Below are 27,359 nucleotides of genomic sequence, written 5' to 3'. Positions count from 1 at the left end.
TAGATTTGTTTTATTAATGATTAAATTATTTAAAACAAACTATTATATATAAAATAAATGTTTAAATATTTTACAACATTTTAATGTTTATCATAATTTTAAAAAAATATATTATAAATAAAAAAAATCTTTAAATGTTAAAAAAATAAATAAAAAATGTGATTAATGATTAAATATTTAAACCATTAAACTATTATATAAAATAAATGTTTAAATTTTTTTTAAATATTACAATAAGGATTATAAAAATATCATCTGTAAATGTTAAAAATAAATTAAAAGTGTGATTAATGACTAAATATTTAAAATATTAAAATATTATATATAAAACAAATGTTTAAATATTTTACAAATATAATACGGATTATTATAATTTAAAAAATAATAGTATACATTTAAAAAAAATCTTTAAATGTTAAAAAAATTTAATTAATAATGTGATTAATGATTAAATATTTAAAACATTAACTTATTATATATAAAATAAATGTTTAAATATTTTACAAATATTATAATAAGGATTATTATCATATTTTAAATTTTAAAAAATCTTTAAATGTTAAAAAAATTAATAATGTGATTAAAGATTAAAGATTTAAAACATTATTATATATACAATAAATGTTTAAATATTTTGCTAATGTTATATTAAAGATTATTGACATCTCTTTTTACAGATTTTCTTTTTTCTTTAACTGGCTCACTAAATCTGGTTTGGAGCAATATTCAGGATGGTGGATCATCTAGGGGTCCTTGGCATTAAAAAACTTGGAAAACCTCTGCTGTAAGGTACTTAAAAGACTATTATTGTACAAAAAAAATCATGGTATTATCATGAAATCATGTGTGCATTGTAATGTAAGCATTTTCTGAAGTTTCTTGCTGGGCCACATATTAAATGCCTTTGTTAACTTATCATGAAACATCCTTTCCGAACCATTAACTGCTCAGCAGGCATCCAAGTTTATCACTAATCAAGATCAGTTGACAAACAGCAGATGCAACACCAGAGTCACACAGCTGCCTGGATAACATATAGATCTGCTGACCTATACGAACAACTTCACTGAGCTTTCTGTGCGCTCTGTGACCCACATCCCAACCCCGGGTCAGTCTTTTCATCTCTCGTCTATCTTAAAAAGCCATATTACTAAAAATAACCTGTTTAAATGAATGAGAGTCATATCTATAATCTCGAGCCATAATCTTAACCCATTTTCATTTGAGACAGTCACTAGTATTGTATGAAAGAGGTGCTAGTTAACAGATGAATGAGGGATCTAAAACTTTGGAGTTCCCACCCCCTCTAACTCCTTCCTCCCACCCCTTCTCCCAGCGGTTTCCTCTCCTCACACTCACTCACACGCTGCAGTCATTCAGAGGCACAGCGTGGAGGCTGCACACATACACACACCAACACGTTTAGAGCGACATGGCAAGACTACCTCACCGCTGTGTGATGATATCAGTGTGTTTGGCAGGAACTCTCCTTCTGCTGCCGCTCTGCTGGGGTGAGTGTGTGTGAGACTGATTACGACTTCAATGAGGGAACTTACTATGTGTGAATGTTTGACACAGATCTAGAGTGAGTGCATTTGAAAAGATGTTTGCATGTGTTGTTGTATTTGAGGCTAAGAATCCTGTTAAAAACCGGTAACTTGCAATTGTTTCCTTAAGGGGATAGTGCACCCCAAAAATTAATTTACCCTCATGTTGTTCCAAACACTTTCGTCCATATGAGAAACATGCACAAAAAATATTCTGAAGAATTTTTAAACTGATTTTGTCCATGCAAAACAACATTGGACAAACAACCCATTTTCAGAATATATCCTTTCTATTCAACCGAACAAAGAAAGCCATTATTTTTTGTTATTTGTTGGTGCAACTTAATGCATTTAAGTTGATTCAGGTTATATGTCACGGGTTCTTCAGGGTTTTTTCCTATTGTCAAATCAACTTAGATAATAAATGTGGTTCAGATAACATAATATCTTGAGTTTCTGTTGATTAAACCAATCGCCTTCATTGTATTAACTCAAATGTTTTAATTTTAATGAACTCAAAATTTTAAGGCAACCAGATAACTTACTTTTTAAAGTTAAACCAACCATGCTTTTTTACAGTGCAAACTTTTAATTGATCTCAAGACCCACCAAAATATTTGAGATGGTGGTCCAGAAAATGTAAGATTTCTATTTAATGCTGGTATATCATGCAGCCCTAAACTGTGCATGTGTGTGTGTGTGTGTGTGTGTGTGTCATTCACCCAAACATGCAGCTAAGTGACTTTGTGCGACCCACAGTTTGAAAGTTTGGGTTAATTTTTCTCACTGTATTGACATGTTTATGAGCATGCAGAAATCCACTGACAGGAAAAGTGTGTGTTGTGGGAATCTGGTTTTGATTTGTGTCGTTGGAGTGCACAAGACGACTTCTATATTTTCAGAAAGTTACCAAGCTTGGTTATATATCTGCAGCAGACACTGAAAATGTGTCAACGTGGTAGATGAATTTATTGACTTATTAAGCCAAAAATATTATTCCACCATAGTACATTAGGTTATTCCAAAAAATAATGAAAAAAGTCTCCCCAAATAAAAAGTAAATATTTTAAATAATAATGATTAAAAGACACTGAAGAAAACAAAAGAGGATGTATCGCCGAAAACATGTTTTGCATTTTGTCTGAGCAACGCATTGCGCAAAATTTTTAGGAAAAAAAGAAGAAAGAGCATTAGTCAGCATGGCACTTGTTAAATCAGACAGCGCAATTTGTAAACTTAGCTCTTAAAGTAACACTCGAGATACACTTGGTTTGGAAATTCCCAGGGAAAAGGACACAAAAGTGCATCCTTTTGGAGTTGTATGACAGTGCAATCCAGCGCAAACTCTTCGGCATGACAGACGGCCCCAGGGGGGTCATAACAATCACGAGGGCAAAGTAATCCCACCGCGTTCCCCGCACAGCTGTTTTCTGTCGACGCACACTCACAGCTCTGACTTCCTTCTCTTGTTCTGTTCATTGACTACCAGCAGAAACAAGCAGGAATTTGTTCTTTTGTCTTGAGGAAGTGAGAACATCCATGACATCATTGTGGTGCAGAGCTACAATGTGATAATATAAGGAAAAGTTAAGTGAATGATATCCTTAGCAAGGAATAAAACCTTCACAGCAAAGATTTACCCATTCAAACGTTGTGATTTGTTGTTCGCTTTTAGTGCATGAGAATTTACGCTGGAGAACTTGGCAGCTTACGCTGGGGAATGTACCCAACGGTATGTGCCAAGAGCCTGCTGATTTTATGAATTAATTACTGGAAAACAGAAGATAATCTGGGAATTAATAAAGCAGATGGCATGAGATGAGTACCATTCATGCTTGTGTTATACTGTTGGACTGAACCCACCCACCTCCTGAGGTTTGGGTAGAGCGATAAGAAGAAACGCTGGCCAAAAATCATTATGGGAGTGCAGTCTTACCTTAAGGATATTTGCGTAACTTTAAGTTCATGCTTGTTTTGACATTTCTTTAGGATAACATCTTGAAATCACAAGTTTTGGGGGCTTTTGAATGACTGATGGTGGTTGGTGGGAGTTGAAGGGTCAAGTTCCGCCTGACTAAATTTCCCAATGCCTCACAAGAAACTCAGTGACTGCTACGAAATGTCAATCTAAGCTTAAAACGCGATATTCTTAGTTTAAATGGTGTTTAAATGGTAGCTTTCATTCCTTTTTTTGGCTTTCGTGTTCTAACTCGTTTGCTGTGTGACCAGGTTGGTTTTATAGTCTGAGAGCATGAAGTTGGACAAAAGCCAGATAGTATGTTGAACCGCTAAACTCTGGAAGTTTACTCATATATCAGCTGCATTGAGTGAGAGGAATAAAAGCGGGGTAAAACATGCGTGTTTGAGCCGTAGGTTCGCAGCTCAGCTTCATTAACTTTCCTCGTCGAAGGAGAACTTGAAAGGAAAACTCATTCAGCGGGGCATGTGAATACCTTCACCCTAAAATCCACCATGTTAACTTGCAGACAAAACACACTGTTATTTTTGTTTCTTTATTTGGCAAAGCTGTCTGATTAAGGGGAGACGATAATGTTTGGATAAGAAACCGTAGCGTGAGTTGTGGACTGTAGCGTGGGACTCAATTCACAGTATTCAGATGGCACTTAATAGACAGTGACTGCTGTACCCTAGGGATGATGACTTTAAAATAAACAACACATCGCATGCTCACCACAGACCTGGCCAGACGTCCCGCGCGCTGATAGCGAAGAGCGTTTAGCCTCATGCTGTTTATGGTACCACTTGTTTATTGGTGTCGATCCAGGTATAAACTCGGCCCTGTTTCCCACGGATCTCAAGAGAAAGTGAAAAGATTATGGTTATTAGTCAGTAGACGACAGTCTCCAAAGAAGTATGACTGTATATAAGTTTGATTATGACTGATCTGAAAAGGTCGCTAAGAACATTGAGTACAAACCTGTCATGGATGATGAAGAAAAATGACGTCTTGTTCCTTCAGGGTTGATTGTAATGATAAAGCAAGGGAAGTCTGGGAAAAGGTTTGGAGATATATATGGTTCTGGCAAACAGCCATGAAGCAAACGCCGGTGTCATTTCTTGGTCGTGTGTGGCAAAACATTGGGAACGTTTTGGGTTCCATGATGCTGTCAATCAAACACTCATCTTGAGTATTGTTTGTTTGAATTGAAATTGTTTGTATTTGAGAAACTTTGTTTTATTTGACCCATTCGCCCTTTCAATTTTGTTTGCCTGGTTGTATATATTGTAAATACTGCTTATTTGGAAAAGTAGGGAGGCTGACGCCATTTTTGTTTATTGTAAGCTGTTTGATCTTTGTTTTTTGGTTAGGGAGTTAGGTTTGTATATTGTATTTTTATTTTATTTTATTTTGGCTTAGGGCTTAGGAAAGTTTAAAAACAAGGAGGTTTTGTTTGTTATTTTGGCCCAGTTTGCTCCTGATTCACAAGTCCAAAATTTAAAGTCAATAAATGTATCATTGTTCAGTTTCACTACATTTCTCAGAGTCTTTCATGTTGCACCCTTTCCCTTAGACGGGTCGTAACACCAAACAACAATGTAACAAAATAAGGTGTAAAGAGACTGACAATAATAGACGCCGGCAATTCAGCAACTCTCAATGCCTCAAGTCCATTACAATGTACAAACCTGGTGACAAGACAAACAATATTACAGTAATATTAATACTGAAGTGGATGTTTACTGCAATCGATTATTATGGAAGCCCATTTCCATATAAGAAAAAAAACATGCTTTGGTAAATCATAATTATAAATAAATAGTTGAAATTATGAGATAAAAAGTCATAATTATGACATAAAAAGTCATGAAATAAGTCATAATGTCAAAAGCAAAAAATCACTTTTTATCTCATAATTTCAACTATTATGTTATAATTATAATTTACCAAAGCATGCTTTTTTTCTTATGTGGCAGAAAAGTCATAATCGTGATTAAAAGAGATTAAAAAGCATAATTATGACACAAATTTTGACTTAAGTCATTACTTTTGACCACTTTTTAATCTCTTTTAATCCTATAATTTCAACTTTTTATGTCATAATTATGACTATTGTGATTTGCCAAAGCATGATTTATGGTAACACCTTAATTTAAGGTCCAATTCTCATAATTAACTTGTTTATTAGCATGCATATTACTAGGATATTGGCTATTTATTAGTAAAAATATGGATGCCTTATTCTGCATGACCATATTCTACATCCCATAACCCTACACAATACCTAAACTACCTATTAATAAGCAGTAATTAGGAGTTTATTGAGGCAAAAGTCATAGTTAAAAGTTAGTTAATAGTGAAAATTGGACCATAATCTGAAGTGTAACCTGATTTTTTTCTTCTGTGGTGGAAATGGGCTTGCATAGATTACTAATATCTTTGTGAGTGAATCATTGGTGTGATACGAGGAACATAAAAAGTAGCACCAACTTCATCAGTGTTGCCATGATGACAGAGAATATTGGGAAATATCTGAGCACTGGATATTGAAATTAACCAATAAGAATTGAGTATTCCAGAGAACAATATAATAAATTCATGAATACTTCAAAACCTCATTTCAAAACAAAATGAAAGGGTTAGATCAGCTCCTTAAGAAAACACTTGCAAGTTACCCATTTTTACAATGTGTCAGGGTGTAAATGACAATGGAAAAGAGCTTTTAACAAACCTTTTTCTGCTCTGACATCTGATATTTACCTTTCTCCCTAAAAAGTTCAAAGTAAATGGAGTCAGACAAATCCAGATAAGCCTAAGGCATATGAGGTGGGATTCTTGGGCTCAGCTCCCAGGTGTAGTCTGGATATCATTCACATTCCCTGAAGAGAAAACACTGACACTGATCACCTTGGTCTCACTAAACAGCTGTAGTAGTAAGATGTAAAAGGAAAAGCCAGACAGATTATTTTTTCAGCCAAAGGAAGAAGATTTTGGGGTCAGTTCCCATCCTCTGTACATTAAAACTGAGCTCTGAGGAGGATCAGCACTTAAGGGACTTCCAGGGGCCTTAAGTACCATAAATACAGCGACCCAAAGGTTTAGAAGATTTCCATATGATTCAGAGGAATTATCAAGAGACTTATGTTTTACAGTGCCAGCCAAGATCCTGAAACTCTGGGTTTACAAGGTGATGCTCCATGTTGTCTGATTACACATCCCATGATGCTTTGTCCCTTTGGGATTGAATTAGGAAACAACAGTTATGTTTTTAAAGCACTACACTAGAATAAAACACATTTTGAATCTTAATAATTTCCCTTTAAACTGTTATATGAATCCACAATACAGTTCAAAAGTTTGGGGTCTGTAAGATTTTGTTTTGTTTTTTAAAGAAATAATACTTTTATTCCACAAGGACATATTAAATTGATCAAAAGTGACATGTATAATGTTATAAAAGATTTCTATTTCAAATAGAAATGTTTTAACTTTCTATTCATCAAATAACCCTGAAAAAAAGTATCAGTTTCTTTCCACAAAAATATTAAGCAGCACAACTATTTTCAACATTGATAATAATAATAAATGATTCTCAAGCAGTAATGAGCATATCAGAATAATTTCTGAAGGATCATGTGACACTGAAGACTGGAGTAATGATGCTGAAAATTCAGCTTTGCATTGCAGGAATGCATTACATTTTTTACTATATTTAAAAAGCTATTTTATTACTGTTTTTACTCTATTTTTGCAGCCCAAATGCATGAGGCTTCTTTCAAAAACATTTTTAAAAATTTGTACCAACCCTAAACTTTTGAACTGTTATCAGATCTGAATAAATCACATGTAAATGTTGCAGAGAAAAAATAGCTGCTATGTCAAATGTCAATCTCTGGAGCCTGACAGAACTGGCTTCACAGATGTTACTGCAGACTCTTCATTCATTAACATCTCAGTCCCCAGTAATCCCACACATATATCAGGCAAAGACAGGATGCTTGGGAAGAAAGAATGTCATGGTGAATGGTCTCACATAACTGACAAATGGCAATAGTATGCGAGAAGCAATACAAAGATCTCCAATTACTGACACTGCTTCTTTTCAATGGGAAACAATGTCCTCTATGGTTCAGTGAGGTGTGCTGGCCAGTAAAGATGGCCAGATAATGTTCAAAGCATTAATTGTGTTTGTGAAATGAAGACAAGTCATAATTGATGGCTGACATGCTATGACGGTCACTGTCTGACTGGTGTCAATGTAAGTTTAACAAAAGGACAGGCCTGTTGAATGATCTGCCCAGATGTTTTTCCATGTAAAATCTAAAGTTTTTCACAAATAACAGCTAAATCAAGTCTCTTTTGACTTCGCAGGAGGAGAGTACCATTATGACTATGATTCCACTCAAACCCCGGATTACGACGACTACAATTCAACGTTCGGATTCTACAGTAGGTTTTCAATGGTTTCACATTCTTAGAAGAAAAGGTTCTATTTAGAGCTTTGAAAGGTTCTTTCAGGTGCTTCATATACAGTAGTGACTAAAAGTGATGTCCGGCCTAGGAAAACTGATCTCTTCAACTTTTGTGCTTGAAGTCAGTAGTTTTATTTGTAAAAAATGCAATGAAACATGCTAAATTGTGTGACATACATTTTGGTCAGGCTATCATACAAAGAAGCAAAATATTAATAACTGATTATGCTGTAGTCAGTGTATGCTTTTTCCTGTGAGCTTTTTGTTTTCTATGCATTATTTTTTGCATAAACCTGTAGCTGTAGTTTGCTTTTTTTGCCAAAAATTTGCGTCAGATAAATACCTAGGTCAACTTTAGTGTTTTGTTCTTCCCTCATATTTAAAATATTTATAAAATTAAATATTTTCCTCATATTTTAATGGTTTAATCGAACTTGTAGGGTCTTTAAAAACAAATATCCCTTTCCGGATATCACTTTTGGCCACTACCTCACCTTTTAAGTGTTCCCGTCATGGGATCATTTTATGAATATTACTTTTTTTCATTTGTTTTTAATTTTAATAAATTTTATTCAATCAAACAGCTCATGAATATACTTTATCCCTTGAAAAAATAACCTGTTAAACATGAAAGTATTATGCAATTATTTAAGACAAATCGGTAAAACTTTACTTTTCACTGAAACTACAGCTACATGTAAACTAGCGGTCAGAGTATCAGTAGACACACTTTATTCTGATGCTCCCAACAGATATTCTACTGACTATAAATAACTTTGCAACTACATGTCAACTTATTCTACTAACCCTAACCTAACAGTCTACAAATACTCTAATGACTGCTAGTTGACATGTAGTTGCAAAGTTAGTTAGTGGACCATCGAAGTAAATCCGAAAATCTCCTTATATAGAACCTTTTTGGCATAAAGAAGAACCCATAAGATTCCGTTTACCCCATTGAACCTTTATTTCTAAGAGCGCATGTTTTTATTATTTCATGTTTTATTACCAAACACACTTATAGTTTTTCACATTTATGTAGATTTTCCTCTATGCACCTGACTTAAGTTAAACCGGGTGTCCCAGACACCCACAATATTATCCAATATTATATATGCCACTCTGCCCACAAAGGTTGAAGCCTAAGTGTAACTACTCTGACCACATATGCTGCCTAAGAATTATAGTTACCTGACCGCAATCAGAACCCCGCCTATGTCTCGTCCCCTTTTGAACACTATCACTTGGGAATAAGGTCTTTACTGTTCCCTAACTTGCTGTGAAGCAAAAACCCAGACTATGCCTTAGAATATGCTTTAATCATGGACCTCAAATCAATCACAGAGAATCCCACCAGCAAAAAGAATACAACTGTTTATATAGGATAGGAGCATGACAAAGCATTCTACAATATGATTGGTTCTTCATATGTCAAACCCTTTTGTTACTAGGTAAAACAAGATCTGCCCAAATCATGTGTTTATTAGTTTGTTGGTTACTCAATATCATGGGCTATTATATTTAGATAGTTGCCTGGATGTCTTTAAGTTTCATTTCCCCTTTTTGTAAGATATGATTCAGACCCACACTGACTTTGGCCCAAGGTTTGGGGACATTTAGGTTTCAAAAGCATATAAATGTTAATCCTGCAAGGAAAAGAAATGTTAGTTATGATTAATTAAAAAATCAGACTAGTCAGTGTATGCAGTTTGAATACAGTGGGGCAGGAGGGGCAGAGTTCTAGTCACAGCCCCCCGTTTATCTCTAGAATCAGATCGAACCCAACCGCAGCCCAGAGTGTCATTCATTATTACAGCAAGAGGTCGACCTCCATGACACTGAACTGAGATTAATCTTAAAAAAATCTTAGTCATACACTAATTGTGCAATCATCTCTATGTGGAAAAGGATGAGAAAATTCCAAAAGATTTGTTACATTACATACATAAATAACCAATGATTTCATAAAATAAGCCATAAAAGTGTATACAGACTGACTGTAACTACAGTATAAAGGCCATATCAATATACTGTATATTGATCATCATGATATAAATGTCTTTTGTAGATAAATGTCATACTTTTATCAAGTTTTATAAATCAGCAACATGACACCTTGAAAACCATTGTCCAATGTACTGTTCAAATGTTTGGGGTCAGTAAGATTTTTATTATTTTTTTAAAGAAAAAAATTAATACTTTTATTCATGCATTATATTGATCACATAAAATCTGTACTTTTTATTCATCAAATGATACTGAAAAAAATTACAAAGATATTTGGCTGCACAACTGTTTTCAACATTGATGATAAGCATTTCTGAAGGATCACGTGACCAGTGTTGGGGGTAACGCATTACAAGTAACATTACAAGTGTTACGTAATCAGATTACTTTTTCATGTAACTAGTAAAGTAACGCATTACCTTTAAATTTACAACAAAATAAGTGTTACTTTTTCAAATAAGTAACGCAAGTTACTTTGACTTCCCATGTATTGACTGACAGCTTGTAACGCAAAAAGTAATGCAAAAGTAATGTAACACTACTTTCCATAAAAAGTAACTATGTAACACAATTAGTTACTTTTACATTGTAATATTGTAACATTACTTTTAAAAGTAACTTTGCCCAACACTATGTGACACTGAATACTGATAATTCAGCTTTGCATCACGGGAATTAATTACATTTGAAAATATATTCAAATATAAAACAGCTATTTTAAATTGTAATAATATTTCACAATATTACTGTATTTACTGTATTTTTTTAATCGGTTGCATTTTATTTTGATAGTGCCCTTTAGACATTCTTTTGATTATAACTTTGCACCTACATGTCAACTAACTCTCATTAGAGTATTAGCAGATTAGGGTTTGTAGAATAAGTTGACACGTACCTGCAAAGTTACTTATAGTATCAAAATGAAGTGCTCCCAAAAGATCTTACCAACCCAAACTTTTGAATGATACTGTATGTGTTTATGTACTTGCATGAAGCATAACCACTGCTCATTTAAGACCCACTGTATCTGTCTCATCAGGCAATGTCAGCCATGAAGTAATAGAGAAGATTTTAATGGACGGAGGGATTGACTCTGGAGGAGAAACAGAAACAGAAACAGATGGAAGTGTACATGAACAAAAGCCCACTGAGCCCACAATCAGGAATCAGGTATTTCTTGAACCACTTTTGTTATAAATCCAAATGCATTGTAATATGCTGAACACACAAAACACTCACATGTGCCAATTCATTATGAAAGTCCCGAGTAATGTGGTTTATCTCTCCTGACACACAAAGGCCTTGTGTCTTTGTGATGGGATTATGAAAGGGGGATTGCTTATTTTACCATTTTTGCGGGCGGACAGAACTCCTCCGCACAGAACTTTGAATCGCAGAGGTCAGACGTTCAGCATCTTAAACCCTGCCTTCGCAAAATGAAAAACAAATGATATATCTGCTCAATAACAGAGAAGTGTTATCTTCTGTGAAAAATGAGGAAATATATCACTCTTACATCCCAGGAAAAGAAACAAATGTTGTGAAATCCAGAGATGATTTCTGGATGATTTCAACACCACATTATCTCCATAAAACACGCTTATGCTACGTGTATGGCGATTAGAATTATTGCAGAAAATTAAAAACCAATATTTAATGCCAGCATTGTTTGCTGTGAAAATATCAGTGGATGAGGTAATATTCATGTTTAATGAGTGCAGTAAAACTCAGTTAGGTGAAATGTCATTTTTTATTAGATTAGCCGTGGTGTTTGACGAAGCATACGGACCTGCTGACGAAGCAAACTGGGAGTGAACATGAATGTAAACAGGTGTCCCTGTTATTTTAAGAACATGGATTCTTTTGAAAGCTCCATCTGCTTCTTATCCTCATGTGTTGGAAAGTTAAACAATGGATCTGCTCTGCATTAAAGGAAGGCATCTGTAAACAGAGGAAATGCGGAAGGAGAGGCAATGCCACGATCAACCTATTTAAGCATGCACATTTAATTAAACAAGCTACTAATTATAAAAAGCCATTTGAATTCCTGTGAGAAAGCAAATTTGCAACATCTGCTTTAAACACACACAATGGAAAAATCCCAGACAATAAAACACTTTGTCACACTGCTCCACATTGTGGAGAGAACTGTAAAACACACTAAATAGTTGGAAGAACTTAAGAGAAGCAAAAATCTAAATGGTGATAAAAGATAAAACTATATGTATAGGTAAGTTAAAAAAGTCATAAATAGGTAAGATGGGCACTACTGAATGGAAAGCATTAGGCTACAGAAGTGTGATCCAACTCACAAAAATTCTGTTTTCAGACTTGACTCAAGCTTTAAAAAAAAAAAAGATCCCATGATGGGAGCCCAAAAGGTTCTATATGAAGTGCCTGACGGAACCCTTTAAGGTTCCATATGCAGTAGCGTGTCTATGGCAACAATAGAATTTTATAACGGCAAAACCTGGGTCACTGTCGTGAAAGTAAGAGTGTTGTGAGAGTAAAGTGCAGAAGTGTTGTGTGTGTGAACATGATGGTTGTTGTAGTTCTCGACTAAATGTGAACATGCACGAAAACATTCAGTATTCCTCAAAATGAATAAAAACAGTAAAATGCAATCTCAGAATTTGCAAACCTGTAATAATTAACTATATTACATTACACATAAATATACTTTATGCACTCTAAAAAATGCTGGGTTAAAAACAACCTAAGTTGGGTTAAATATGGACAAACCCAGCAGGTTGGGTTAAAGGTCACCTATTATGCCCTCTTTCACAAGATGTAATATAAGTCTCTGGTCTGGTCAAGTTTCAGCTTAAAATACCCCACAAATTTGCCCCTATGTGGGGGTGAGCAAAAACATGCCTTTTACTATATTACTATATTGCTGGCTAAAAATAATCAATCCAAAATTGGTTGAAAAAGGTGGCTGGGTGAAAACAACCCAATCACAGGGTTTGTCCATATTTAACCCAGCATTTTTTAGAGTGTGTATTTAATCTCACTTTATTAACCAATGTCTTTGCGGCTGACCTTCAATTATTTAATTCAATCATACTAATAAGCAGAAAATACTTCCGATTAGATTTAGAAATAAGAGTGTTGAATTTCCTTCTCCTGTATCCTATTCTTATTTAATCAGCACAGCTGAAAGGTTTGTTTGAGCTGCGCCCTCTAATGTACAGGCGTAAATATGCATTTTCTTCAGCCTGAGCCTTATTCATTTCACTTTTGGTGTCAAAGGGCCTTAACATTTGCCAAAAATAAAACTTTTTTGTTATTTAAAAAACAAATAAGAAAGCCCAGCCCAGGTGAGAAAAAGTAATGCAAAAGTAATGTAATGCATTACTTTTCATAAAAAGTAACTAATGCAATTAGTTACTTTTTAGGGAGTAATGCAATATTGCAATGCATAACAACTTTTAAAAGTAACTTTCCCCAACACTGATTACAGGACAGTTTTGAGTGTCACGGAGTCATTATTTTGCTTTGCTTCAGCAATAATGTTCATGCATTTTGGGGGCGGAGCAGTGAAGCAAGGGGGCGTGTTTGTTTGGGCTGATTTCAAATATCAACAGTATTTCTCAGAAATCACTTACTGCACCTTTAATATATTCCCTTAGGTAAGGAGAAATCACACTTTAAATCTCATACTTAAGTTGATTTATGCAACTAGGCACAGATCTATAAATAATGAACATTAATACAATACATGAAACAGAATCTTGTTTTAATCCCTCACAAACTTCAACCATGAGCATCTACCAAATCCCAAGCCTGTTTGGCAGCAGTGTACTAACACAACTTTTTTTTTTATTATTTTAGGCATCTCGGTCATCGCCTGTATGTTTCCTTCTTACTTCGGTTCTGCTGGTTCATCAGCTGCTCAGACTACTATAGCAGCACATGACAGGACCCTGTTACACACTCTGAACAGGTGAGTATAAAATACCTGTATCTAACATAAAAGGTGCCATGCAGCGTTTGATTTCCATGTGGGAAATTCAGAGAATTTATTTATGGAATAAATGAATTAGGGATGCACTGATACTGAAATTCTGGCCCAGATAAATGACTGATATTATATAGCTACACTAAAAATGGATAGGCTAGTTAAAACACATTACAAGCTAAAATGTACAATCTGTTACTTGATACTAAAAGAGCTTTTAGTATATAAATGCAATTATTTTAATGGGCTTCTAATACTTTTGAACAGATTTCAGGTTGAAGAAACTTATCGTGTGATACTCTTTACAGCCTGCAGAGGGCACTGAAACATTGTTGGTGTTCATTATGTTTTGTGGGGCGTGTTGGTGTAACAGGATACATGAACCAACATAGAGCGCATCAGCAATTTACTGTGATTTGAAATGATTGTCTGGAAGCCTCTGAATCAGTTCTCAAACTTCTTGACACTCGTTATGTTGTGGTACACTGCTTTATCCTGCTCTCCACCGAATACAACTGCACTCATCATGAGATATACATCTAGCCAATAAACAAGTGATAACATCTTTTAATATTTTAGACTCAGTGGCTTTCTGTTTCTCCAATTATTCTAGAAGTCCAGGAGGAGGAAGAGCAGATGGACAGATAACCTGAACGGAAGACATTTGGACATCCAGTGCTCACACACACACACACACACACACACACACACACACACACACACACACACACACACACACACACTCAAAAAGATCAAACAAAAACTGCAGTGGATCCATGACAAACCATGACAACACGCTTGCAAGCTGTAAATGAAAAAACACATTGTTCATTATTCTTTGCCACCGCAAAACAAGTGCACAGAGGTCAGAGGTCTCATGGGCTGGATCAATGGATTGGAAAATGAATGTAAAATGGGGCTAAACTAAATGACAGGCTCTTTTGTGGATATTCTTTCAGAATGTGACTCAGAGGAGGTCATTTGAGGTGCCTGAATAACAAAGAATATGAGAAAAACAAGATCATTCCCTTCCCACTATCCACTGTTTTTTGTTGAAAATCAAAGGAATTTTAACACACTTGTCTCTTTTATTAGACTGTCTGTTTAAAAGCATAATTTTATCTATATTGTGCACATCCTTTGATTGCCATGGTGAGAATAAATGAGTCAGTCATGTAAGTTGAGAAACAAGCAAATCGGTGGTACAAAATGTAACACAATTTCATTTATAAGCAAAGCTTTATACAAACTGACCAGGAATCAGGTTATGTTTGGGGAAACTGTAGAAACACACTGAATTTCAATAATTAAATCAAGCTTTTCTACTCATTTAAAGGTCATAACCTCTAGCAGATATTACATGTAGGCACTTTTCTTCACAACTGCACTTCTAAGCCTCACTATTTCCTCAGTAATCCTAGATACAAGCACATTTTTTATTTTGTAATGGATTTATTATTATGAATTTTTTTCTTGGTTGCACTTTATTTTACAGTATGTGCACTTTCAATGTACTTACCCATGAAAATACTGAGTAAGGTTGGGTTTACAGGTAGGTTCAGGGTTAATACCTAGTTAGTGTCATTGTTACTACTATAAGTACATAGTATGTGCATGGAAACAGGACTGTAAAATAAAGTGCTACCAATTTTTATCTGCAAATATGAATGGTGATTTACACCATAATGCACATGAATATGTGAGCCAGTTGAGCATTTTTTATGTGTTGTTACAAATTTTTAATAAATATTTTTTCAAGTAATACCCTGCTGGCTTATCATCTGTGTGATCTCAATCATCGAATAAGCTGTCGCAATCACAAAAAACTAGTTATTATTTATTATTCAGGATATTATATCAGTTAAACTAATAAAAAGCACTTAGGTTGTTCTGTATTCAAAGCCATACGTTTCACGTCTTCATCAACAAGGAGACTGACACAATTGCGGGTCACGTCCTTAGAAATAGCCAGTGGTTAGTCAGCATTAGCCAATTAAAAGCCCTTGAAAACATGCAGAGATTGTGTCAGGAATAGCCTTTCCGTATCAACGGCCTCTGCACTTATTCATTTAACTGCTGTCAGTGGGTGCCAATCAGATAACTAACACAGGAGGAAAAATATGCTGCAACAATCAGTGAAATATTCATGATTTTTGGCTTTACTCTGCCATAAGAGACTTAGTCAATAGGTCAGTGGGGAAAACACAGACTGAGGCGTCTGAGAGTGTTCATAAACAAACAGAGTAAGGTCAGAAACATTATAACGCGGCTCAGCGCTCATGACGACAGGCGATATCTAAAATGGATCCTTATCAGAGCTCTTCAGACAGTTTATGTTCTGTAGTGCTCATTTTAAATGAGATGTGCTTCCGATAAAGGGAGCCTGTTCTGCTCCGGAAAATCTCACTGGTGGAATCTGACGTTTTAGTCAGACTGGCTCTTTAAGGATAAGGAATGAGGAATTGAACAGTCTGACTTTCAGACAGGCTTCCAGACTACAATTGTTCTTTTCCCTGCTGACTTGCTCACCAAACATAACTTTTTCAGGACATGTGCTCACAATTACCACTACAAAAAGTTGTAATAATATGATTAAAATTATATAAACTCGCATGAGATGAAAACCAGTCCAGACTCTGTCAGTCTTCAAGAAACAGGTTTTGTCGTCTGCTACTTTAAATGCTCACGCTCTAAAAGCAGGATGGATTCTGATTGGCTCTCAATGTTTTTTATTGTTCATCAACTGGAAAAAAAAAAATCTGTCTGAAGTGATTTTTCTCTGTTGTTGGCCAATAGTTGTTGTGTGGACTCTGCTCTTCTATATTCAGAACAATTTTAGAACTACATGTGCTGGTCATATAATTAGAATATCGTGAAAATGTTCATTTTTTTATTGTAAATTATTTTAAAAAATGAAACTTTCAATTATACTAGATTCTCTACATGTAAAGTAAAACATTTCAAAAGTTTTTTTTTTTTTTTTTTTTTTTTTTTTTTTTTTTAAATTTGTTGATTAGAGCATACAGCTAATGAAAGTCCAAAATCCAGTATCTCAAAATATTAGAATATTTACATTTGAGTTTCATTAAATGACCATCCCTACAGTATAAATTACGGGTATCTCTTGTTCTTTGAAACCACACTAATGGGGAAGACTGCTGACTTAGCAATGGTCCAGGAGACAATCATTGACACCCTCCACAAAGAGAGCAAGTCACAGATGGTCATTACTGAATGGGGTGGCTGTTTACAGAGTGATGTATCAAAGCATATTAAATGCAAAGTTGACTAGAAGGAAGAAATTGGGTAGGCAAAGGTGCACAAGCAACAGGGATGACCACAAGCTTGAGAATACTGTCAAGTAAAGCCGATTCAAACACTTGGGAGAGCTTCACAATGAGTCGAATGAAGCCGGAGTCAGCGCATCAAGAGCCACCACACTCAGACATCTTCAGGAAAAGGACTACCAAGCCACTTCTGAAACAGAAACAATGGCAGAAGCTTCTTACCTTGGCTAAGGAGAAAAAGAACTGGACAGTGAACAGTGGTCGAAAGTCCTCTTTTCAGATAAAAGTAAATTTTGCATTTCATGTTGAAATCATGGTCCCAGAGTCTGAAGGAAGACTGGAGAGGCACAGAATCCAAGCTGCTTGAAGTCTAGTGTGAAGTTTCTGGAGTCAGTAATGATTCGGGGGCCGTGACATCTGCTGGTGTTGGTCCATTGTGTTTTATCAAGTGCAAAGTCAATGCAGCCATCTTCCAGGAGATTTTGGAGCACTTTATGCTTCCATCTGCTGACAAGCTTTATGGAGATGCTGATTTCCTTTCCCAGCAGGACTTTAGCACCTGCCCACAGTACAAAAACCACTTCCAAGTGGTTTGCTGACCATGATATTACTGTGTTTTATTGGCCAGCCAACATGCCTGACCCCTGAATCTATGGGATATTTTCTAAAGAAAGATGAGAAACAGTCGATCCAAAAATATACAGATGATCTGAAGGCTCAATAGTGCCTCAGCAGTGCCACAGGCTGATCACTTCCATGCCACACTTCACTGATGCTGTAATTTGTGCTAGGAGAAAGTCATTTGCTGTAATATGTGCTGCCGACGAAGTATTGAGTGCACAAATGAACATACTTTAAAGAACTTGAACTTTTCTGTTTTGAAAATCCATTTTTTGATTGATCTTAGGAAATATTCTAATATTTTGAGATACTGGATTTTGGACTTTCATGAGCTGTACGCTCTAATCATCAAAATTTAAAAAAAAAAAAAAAATTTTTTTGAAATGTTTTACTTTACATGTAGGGAATCTAGAATATATGAAAGTTTCATTTTTAAAAATAATTTACAATAAAAAAACTTTTTCACGATATTCTAATTATATGACCAGCACCTGTATATCTTTAACGTCTTTGGTGTGAATGGTTCTTAACTCTTAAAAATAATAGCAACAAGAAAAACTTCATATAGTTTTTAAACTCAGTGATTTAAGTGCTTTACATAGCATAAACATAAAGTGCATCTAAACGAAGAAGAAAAAAAAATCAAACCAAATGACTTAGCTTTGATTTGAAGCAGTAGCCGTGTTTCTATTACAGATTTGCGCAAAACTTTTGCAATATTTTCTAAATCTTAAAAAAAAAAAAAAATTATTGCGAAATAACAGTGTTTCCAATTTCCATTGATGTTATGAGACTAAAACTTAATTTTTTCCTCTCGTGATAAGTCATTCCAAAAATCATGGCATTGGATGTTAATATGATGATTTGATGCTCAAGAAACATTTATGATTATTATCAATGTTGAAAACAGTTATTTACATTTTTATTTCATGATGCTATGATGAATAGAAAGTTCAAAAGAACAGCATTTGTCTGAAATCTAAATCTTTTGTAACATCAAATCATCATATTAGATTGATTTCTGAAGGATCATGTGACACTGAAGACTGGAGTAATGATGCTGAAAATTCAGCTTTGATCACAGGAATAAATTACACTTTACTGTATATTGACATAGAAAACAGCTGTTTTAAATTGGAATAATATTTCACAATATTACTGTTTTTGTTTGTATTTTTAATCAAATAAATGCAGGCTTGGTGAGCAGAAGATACTTCTTTTAAAACATTAAAAAATCTTACTGACCCCAAACTTTTGAACGGTAGTGTATATCGCCAGTGTTGCCAAGTCTGCAGTTTTCCTGCGGAATTAAGCTACTTAACACTGTTGCCGTGGGTTGTTTTTCATGTCCATGGGTTGAAGCGACCCCAAATAACATGATATTTAGCCCCTGGAATGTGAATTTTACCAGGAAAAACACCGCCAAATTTTTTTTTACATATTTTACCCCCCAGAAAGCGATTTCCTCCCCCCAATCTCGATAAAGATTGATAAAGCATTTCTTTGTTGTTTAGAATCCAGTATTCCCATAATTCTTTTGTCTTTTAGGTTTTTAATAAAGAACTCTGTCTCGTTGTCTGTCCAATCATCTTTAAAGAATGATCAACTTTTACATATGCCCGGTGACCTGTAAATGCAAAAAACGGAAAAAAAAAAAAAAAAAAAACAACTACAAAATATTCCTTTTTCGAATTCCCTGACAAACCACCGTATGCGAGCATAAAAACTTTTTTGCGATATATGGGAGTTTTGATGTTTGACGAAATTGACATTGGGAAATGCGTATTTTCAATTCGCCATTTTAATTTGTGCAATTTGAAGGGTAAGAAAAACGCAGCTGGTGTCAGTAGTAAATCAATTTCATGCATCCAGACCACTTGGTGTCAGTAAAGAGTTAAAAACAGAAAAAAGATCAAAAGAGTGCTGTCAGGATGAATAAGAACCAGATAAACAAATGCTAGGCCTACTTTTTGAGCTATTTTTGCCTGACTTGACTTTTGTTGGTGAAACCTAATGCTGCATTTAGTGGCGCGAGGGCGGGACAGCCTGTCACTCACATGAGATCGACCAATAGCAAACCACAATCAATTCGCCTTGGACAAAATCAAGTCCCGCCCTACATTTTTCTTTTTTGAGAAGCCTTCTCTTGCATAGACATCACAATAGGGAAAAAAAGACTATCACAACTTCTGTTTCATGCCAACTTTGAAAATGAAGTTACCTAAAAAGATTCAATAAAGTCTTGTTTTTTTTCTCTGTCGTGTCACTTTTTTAAATTTAATTTGTGAATCAGTGGGTTTATACAGCCAGTCTGGTGTTTCATCCAGCATATAACTGATCTTCCGCACTCATGGTCATGCTCCAGTAATGATTCATTTCAGTCATGTTCTCTGTTTTCCTGCCCCATTGTGTTTCCATATCAACACTTTCATATCAGTTTTGAGAATCATTGTAAGGAACAGCTGAGGATTGAGCGGAAAAGGAGAAATGTACGTTTTTTCTTCACCTCTCACAGCGCACAGTCAGACCACTTTCAGTTTTGTTCTAAACAGACAGAAGCCAACAGAATCAGAAACATGCTTAGCCATTGAAATTGATCAGTGCGAGGAAACAGCTGGAAGGTCTGGCCACGGTGATGATGTTACTATGCATTCTTCACATCCTGCCATTAAAAACTAGAATTTGTTCTGACTGTTTGAATTCATTTATTGGGTTCAGTGGTGTTTGCATTGTGATCGTATCATTTGATGCCAAATTCATTATACTGTGGTTTCTTTATTAGTGTCAGTTGCTCCACAATGTTCCAGTTTCTGAGAATGTGTTTAATAATTCTCTTTTGCAAATCTGTACAATCTTAGCAGTTTTAGAAATTATTAATTTCACTCAAAACTGCCATTCATTGAGTGTTAGTTAAATGTGTAGTCTTGATAGTTTTAGTCAAAGCTAATTTGAAGCTCTGTTCTGAAGGTTCTTTTTCGGATCCCATTAACTAAAAAAATTCAATGGAAGTCAATGAGAACTGGTTTAAGTTCCACAGAAGAAAGAAAGTCAATACAGTCAATCATTCAAGTCAATCATTTTTGGTTGGACTGTTGCGTTAAAGGCACATCTTTGTACCTTATTTACCCCTAAAAGGTACCTAAAGGGTGTATTACTACTCTAAACTACTAATATGCAGCTTTTAGGGGTTTATAAGAAACAAAGTTGTTCATCAGTGACAAAGCTGTTGAATCTCTAAAAGTAAGATTTTTGCCAATCTATTTTCTGACAAGGCAGTAAATTCATACCATATTTAACTTACTGACCTTGGAAAATATCTATATTGTTTCGTTAAAGAAATTTAAGAAATTTCATGTTTAGTTTGATTACCACAATTAAACAGCTTTGATAGAGGAGGTAGATTCAGTGATTTTGTATACAAGAAAATAGCTCTTGATGACCGAAGATCCACACACAAACTCAAGGATGAACATTTAAAGATCCTTCACATTATCTATGATTGTATCTGAATGGCAAATACAGCTTACACACACATGCACATGTCTGTGCGCAAGAGCGGCATTCACATTCACGGACTTTTGTGACGTTGGAGCACATGCGTCTTCTTAAGGTCTCCTATTTGATTCCAGATGCATCAGGTCATACATTTTGTATAAACCTGGCTCCTCCGTGTGCTGCACAAGGTTACTGTGCTAACCAGGTGAAGGGTTGAATAATGGTCTGACATTCCAGAGATGTGGATCTGCGGCAGATCCGGCGCTGCTGAATAATGCAAGGAGCAAACAATCAGCGCACACACATGTAACTCTCTCAGGTGAAGGACCACCCTACATTCTTAGAAGAAAAGGTTCTATAGAGAACTTTAAAGGGTTCCTTCAGGCACTTCATATGTGGAACCTTTAGGCGTTCCCATCATGGGATCATTTTTATGAATTTAGTTTTAATTAAAGGATTAGTTCACTTCAGAATTAAAGTTTCCTGATAATTTATTCACTCCCATGTCATCCAAGATGTTTATGTTTTTCTTTCTTCAGTCGAAAAGAAATTAAGGTTTTTGAGGAAAACATTCCAGGATTTTTCTCCATATAGTGGACTTCACTGGGGTTCAACGGATTGAAGGTCCAAACTGCAGTTTCAGTGCAGCTTCAAAGAGCTCTACATGATCCCAGATGAGGAATAAGGGTCTTATCTAGCAAAACGATCTGTCAGTTTTCTAAAAAAAATAATAAAAAAAAATTATATACTTTTTAACCACAAATACTTATCCTGCACTGCTCTGCGATGTGCCACGCATTACGTAATCATGTTGGAAAGGTCAAAGGTACCAATCCAGTGTTTACAAACTGAATGTGCAAAGACTAAGTCAAATGCCCTTTACAAAAAAAGGAAAAACAACGATGTCGGATGATTTTGAAGTTGGAGGAGAAAATGAGATGGAGTTTTTCGCCCTACCCCATACTTCCGCCTCCGTCACGCGTGAGTTTTCCAACGTGATTACGTAATGCAAGCTATTGCAAGATGAGCATTTGTGGTTAAAAAGCATATACATTTTTATTTTTTTAGAAAATGACCAATTGATTCCCTAGATAAGACCCTTATTCCTCATCTGGGATGGTGTAGAGCCCTTTGAAGCTGCACTGAAACTGACATTTGGACCTTCAACCCATTGAACCCCAGTGAGGTCCAATATATGGAGAAAAAACCTGGAATGTTTTCCTCTAAAACCTTAATTTCTTTTAAACTGAAGAAAGAAAGACAAACATCTTGGATGACATGGGGGTGAATAAATTATCAGGAAATTTTAATTCTGAAGTGAACTAATATTAAATTAATATTAATTAACTTTTGGCCCTTTAGCAGTTAAAAAACGAAACTGCATGCATTCTTGTGGAAGAACATTGTTTTTGTTGTGCTTCAGCTCTGCAGAATATGGTTATCCTACTGCTCACTACTAGGCTTAAAGAGATATAACCAGTTTAGTTGGAAAGGATCTCAAGCTGACTATAGCTGAAGACATTACTGTACCTTTACCCATTAATAGACAAGGTACTTACTTGAAAATAAATTCCAGTATAGAGCTACAACGACCACAATGAAATGACCCTTCACAATAGATAATGCTTTACTTTACAGTGAACTCTGTTAGAGAGCTATATGGCAATTTATCTGTTCAATAAAATACCTTACTCACCTGCTGAGTAATAAAAACGTTTTTACAACATACCAAATCCCTCAGTTCTCGTCATCTCCGAAAAGCCAAGCTTTGTTGATTCTCGTTTTTTTTTTTATCAAGCTCTGTTGAACTTCTTTTCTTGCCAAGAAGACTCTCCTTCGTTCATCATTAGTTTAAAATGGGTGATTCCCCGGAGGTCGAAGATCTAGTCAACATTTCTTTGACCAAGCCAAATTTTCTCGCTCGTTGTGACAACAAACCTATGCCTCTCCCACACCATACACGCGTCAAAGTAGTCGTAGGCCTATTTACGGATATGACAAGACACGCACGCATGGGCGAGTGACGTATGTAGGCAATATCCCGCGAAAACCACCCCGACCGGTCTAAAACATAAACATGTAGGCTATAATAGGCTTACCATAGTGAATCAGGTTAAGACAAAAACAGGTTTTGGAAGAACGATTGATAATGTATCGAGTGTACCTTTGATTTTGTTTTAATGCATTTTTATTTTAATTAAATGTATTAAGCAATCATTTAAGACATTTCTCCTTAAAAATGTGTTATTGAAATAAAGTTAATGTTTTAAAATATCAACTGTAATTTCCATTATTTAAAGGTGCCATAGAATGCTTTTTCACAATATGTAATATAAGTCTAAGGTGTCCTCTGAATGTGTCTGTGAAGTTTCAGCTCAAAATACCTCATAGATTTTTTTTTTTTATTCAGTTTTTTAACTGCCTATTTTGGGGCATCATTAAATATGCGCCGATTCAGCGCATGATTCCCCTTTAAATACTGGCGCTCCCCGCCCCAAGATCGCAGCTCTATAACTACATTACATAAACAAAGTTCACACAGCTAATATAACCCTCAAAATGGATCTTTACAAAGTGTTCGTCATGCAGCCTATCAGATTATGTAAATATGGTATTTATTTGGATGTTTACATTTGATTCTGAATGAGTTTGATAGTATGTTGTGGCTAACGGGGATAAAGCTAACATTACACACTGTTGGAGAGATTTATAAAAATGAAGTTGTGTTTATGAAATTATACAGACTGCAAGTGTTTAAAAATGAAAATAGCGACAGTCTTGTCTCTGTGAATATAGTAATAAACGATGGTAACTTTAACCACATTTAACACTACATTAGCAACATGCTAATGAAACATTTAGAAAGACAATTTGCAAACATCACTAAAAATATCATGATATATCATGGATCATGTCAGTTATTATTGCTCCATCTGCCATTTTTCGCTATTGTCCTTGCTTGCTTACCTGCATAAAGTCTGATGATTCAGCTGTGCAGATCCAGACGTTAATACTGGCTGCCCTTGTCTAATGCCTTGAACATGAGCTGGCATATGCAAAAGTCGGGGTCATACATATTAATGATCCCGACTGTTGCGTCACAGTCGGTGTTATGTTGAGATTCGCCTGTTCTTCAGAGGTCTTTTAAACAAATGAGATTTACATAAGAAGGAGGAAACAATGGTGTTTGAGACTCACTGTATGTCATTTCCATGTACTGAACTCTTGTTATTCAACTATGCCAAGGTAAATTCAATTTTCAATTCTATGGCAACCTTTAAAGTAAATATCAGATTTAACATGATGTAACGTTTTATTTTCAGTAAGACACTATTTTTAAGATAATATGATTAAATGTGGATTAGTTTTGTAACTTTAATAACCAGCTAGCAAGCGAATAGATTTCAGTGTATTACAAAGCCTTTTATATGCATACAAATGCCCTCATTTCTGTATAGGAAGTTAAACATGAAGCATAAAAGCAGTCTCAGCTCTGTTAATAAATGATAGTCAGAACTCGTGACTGAGTGAAGATGAATTCCCTATATGGACAAGTGGTAGATGTCTTGATCTGGTATGGATGATATGAGCCACTTATATGTTCTCAGATGAATACATTCATACCTTCACTGCTCGTTCTTCCGTTTTCACGAGTGTGTGAGCTTTGGCATTAGAAGAGCGGAGCTTTAATTACGAGCTGTTGGGAAGATGAGTGTCTCCCCCGGAGGAGAGAAATGAGACACGGTGAGGTGGTGAAATGTCAGAGATCTGACCGCACCTGATCAGAATGTAAGACATTGTCGAGAAGCTGTCTTCATCCTGTCATGGTCTGCTCAAGACATTATGGGAAAAACCTCCAGAGTCAAATAATGAGTATGAATTAGGAGAATTTGTAATTATTACAAATGAACTGTGTGATTAAAAATGACCTATAATTTCTGCGCCATATTTCTGTTTCTATGTAATTATTGGCTATGCTTGATTCTTTAGTTCATCTGTGTCAGGTATTTTACAAGATATACTTTCAATAAATGAATTACACGGTCAATTTAAGAGATAAAAGAATTAAATAAATGAATAAATATAAGATATATTCTGTAAATTGTGTTTCTTTTGACATCACATACTGTATATATATATTTAAGCTTGTGATTCTGTCATTCTTTTCAGCTCTAATCTGTAGTTTTCCATTGACGTTTTTCTGTCTGTTCATTTAAGATGCCAGTATACTCACATACTGCATCCCTGTTGTCTAACACAGAACATTTCACACACGTTTCAAGTAAAACTTGGCATACAAAGGTCAGAACAAGGCAGTGTTGGATGAAAATTGATCCATTTTTATCCTAAAGAGCACTGACAGAATGGATAGAGGTCATAGACATACAGCAGATATTCCATGACGAACAACATATGTGACCCTGGAGCACAAAACCAGTCATAAGGGTCAATTTTTGAAACTGAGATACATACATCATCTGAAAGCTGAATAAATAATCTTTCGATTGATGTACGGTTTGTTAGGACAATATTTGGCCGAGATAACAACTATTTGAAAATCTGGAATCTGAGGGTGCAAAAAAAAAAAAAAAAAAAAAAAATCTAAATATTGAGAAAATTACCTTTAAAGTTATCCAAATGAAATCCTTAGCAATGCATATCCACTCACAAAAATAAATTTTTTGATATATTTATGGTAGGAAATTTACAAAATATCTTCATGGAACATGATATTTACTTAATATCCTAATGATTTTTGGCATAAAAGAAAAATTGATAATTTTGACCCACACAGTGTATTTTTGGCTATTGCTACAAATATAAAGTTAAGAAATATTAATTTAATCTTCAGAATTTAGTTAATGTGTGTTAATATAAATATGAGTAATGTTTATGTTTATAACTGATACCAGTTACTCTGAAACAAGCTGATGAAATGAAGAGAATACATTTTTTATTTGCATTTCTTTCAATTTTTAAAAATTAAAAATATGATGATTAATTATTAATTATAATGAAATTGTCATTAATTTAAAAGAAGGTATAAAAGGCAAAATCCCCAAACTATCAGTATCGGCAGATATCACTCTGAATAATCGGCTATCGGTATCGGTGGAGAAATTTAGTATCGGTACATCTCTAATTTTTACATTTTTACTGGTTAACATAAGACATTTGGCATTATCTGGACCCACAAATATTGCATTACTATACCGTACATTATATCCATCATATAGTATTTTAATGTAGTACTGACACAAAAACTCTGTAAACTTGAATTTTTTTCTCACAGTAATTTTCATTTCGGGTGAACTATACACAACACATATTGTTACTATATTGTGACGATATATTGTTACACCCCCCAGTGACTTGATATATTTATCTTTATAGACAATTAAATAGTGAACATATTGGTTAACAGCAGTTGCCAATTAGTGGTGTGTAACCTTCCAGACGTCAGTGGAATTGACTGCCCACTCACAGTCACAGAGGTGATTCATAAAACCTTCCATTATAAGACCTGTCATTAATGCTCTTGTTTTTGACAATTTTACTGCATGCATTACTGTTGTAGACTCTTGAACTATTGCAATCACGACTTTTGATCAACAATGAACAGATGAAATGCTGAGACTGACTCTTACATGTGTATGAAATAATTGTTTATGGAGTAATTTTTGAGAGAGGAATGATTATAAAAACATACTGTACTTTCTAATGGTAATATTAATGTCACAAAGTTTCCCAGTTGATCAACATTCACTCTACACTCTTAAAAATAAAGTGTTTTCTCTGGTTCCATAGAATATTTCACATCCACTGAAACTTTCCAATGCACAAAAAGTTTCTTTATAGTGGAAAAAGGTTCTTTAGATAACTAAAGAAAGTTATTTTAAGAACTGTTCACTGAAACGTTAATTCATTCATTTAAAATGACATTATGCAACATTACGCCCACCGTTTTAGTCAATTTCAAACAATTGCATTTCAATAAACTAATTATAC

At 34.9% G+C, this 27,359-nt stretch overlaps 1 protein-coding gene across 2 annotated transcripts; it reads left to right on the top strand.

The window, feature by feature from the left end:
- Positions 1-1,349: 1,349 nt before the first annotated feature.
- Positions 1,350-15,709, top strand: si:ch211-191i18.2 (uncharacterized protein LOC564095 homolog). Of its 2 annotated transcripts, XR_007186367.1 has the most exons (6): positions 1,350-1,511; positions 7,879-7,956; positions 11,026-11,156; positions 13,821-13,932; positions 14,561-14,627; positions 14,672-15,709. XR_007186367.1 is itself a non-coding variant. In XM_048201623.1 (5 exons), the coding sequence occupies exons 1-4, from the start codon at positions 1,433-1,435 to the stop codon at positions 13,893-13,895; spliced, it is 363 nt and encodes a 120-aa protein (XP_048057580.1). In that variant the 5' UTR covers positions 1,350-1,432; the 3' UTR covers positions 13,896-13,932; positions 14,561-15,709. The 2 variants fall into 2 exon arrangements, 1 of the variants encoding a protein (XP_048057580.1); XM_048201623.1 differs by having other exon boundaries at positions 14,561-15,709.
- Positions 15,710-27,359: the final 11,650 nt, after the last annotated feature.

Source organism: Megalobrama amblycephala, linkage group LG9, assembly GCF_018812025.1.
Source record: "Megalobrama amblycephala isolate DHTTF-2021 linkage group LG9, ASM1881202v1, whole genome shotgun sequence".
In the NCBI taxonomy this organism is placed as follows: Eukaryota; Metazoa; Chordata; class Actinopteri; order Cypriniformes; family Xenocyprididae; genus Megalobrama; species Megalobrama amblycephala.
Note: the sequence above shows the minus strand (reverse complement) of the source record. Positions and strands in the feature narration are given on the sequence as shown.

Coding starts and splice junctions, on each gene's coding strand:
- si:ch211-191i18.2 (XM_048201623.1), top strand. CDS start 1,433: ATGGCAAGACTACCTCACCGCTGTGTGATGATATCAGTGTGTTTGGCA. Junction 1,512..7,878: donor TCTGCTGCCGCTCTGCTGGG/GTGAGTGTGTGT, acceptor TTGACTTCGCAG/GAGGAGAGTACCATTATGAC. Junction 11,157..13,820: donor AGCCCACAATCAGGAATCAG/GTATTTCTTGAA, acceptor TTATTATTTTAG/GCATCTCGGTCATCGCCTGT.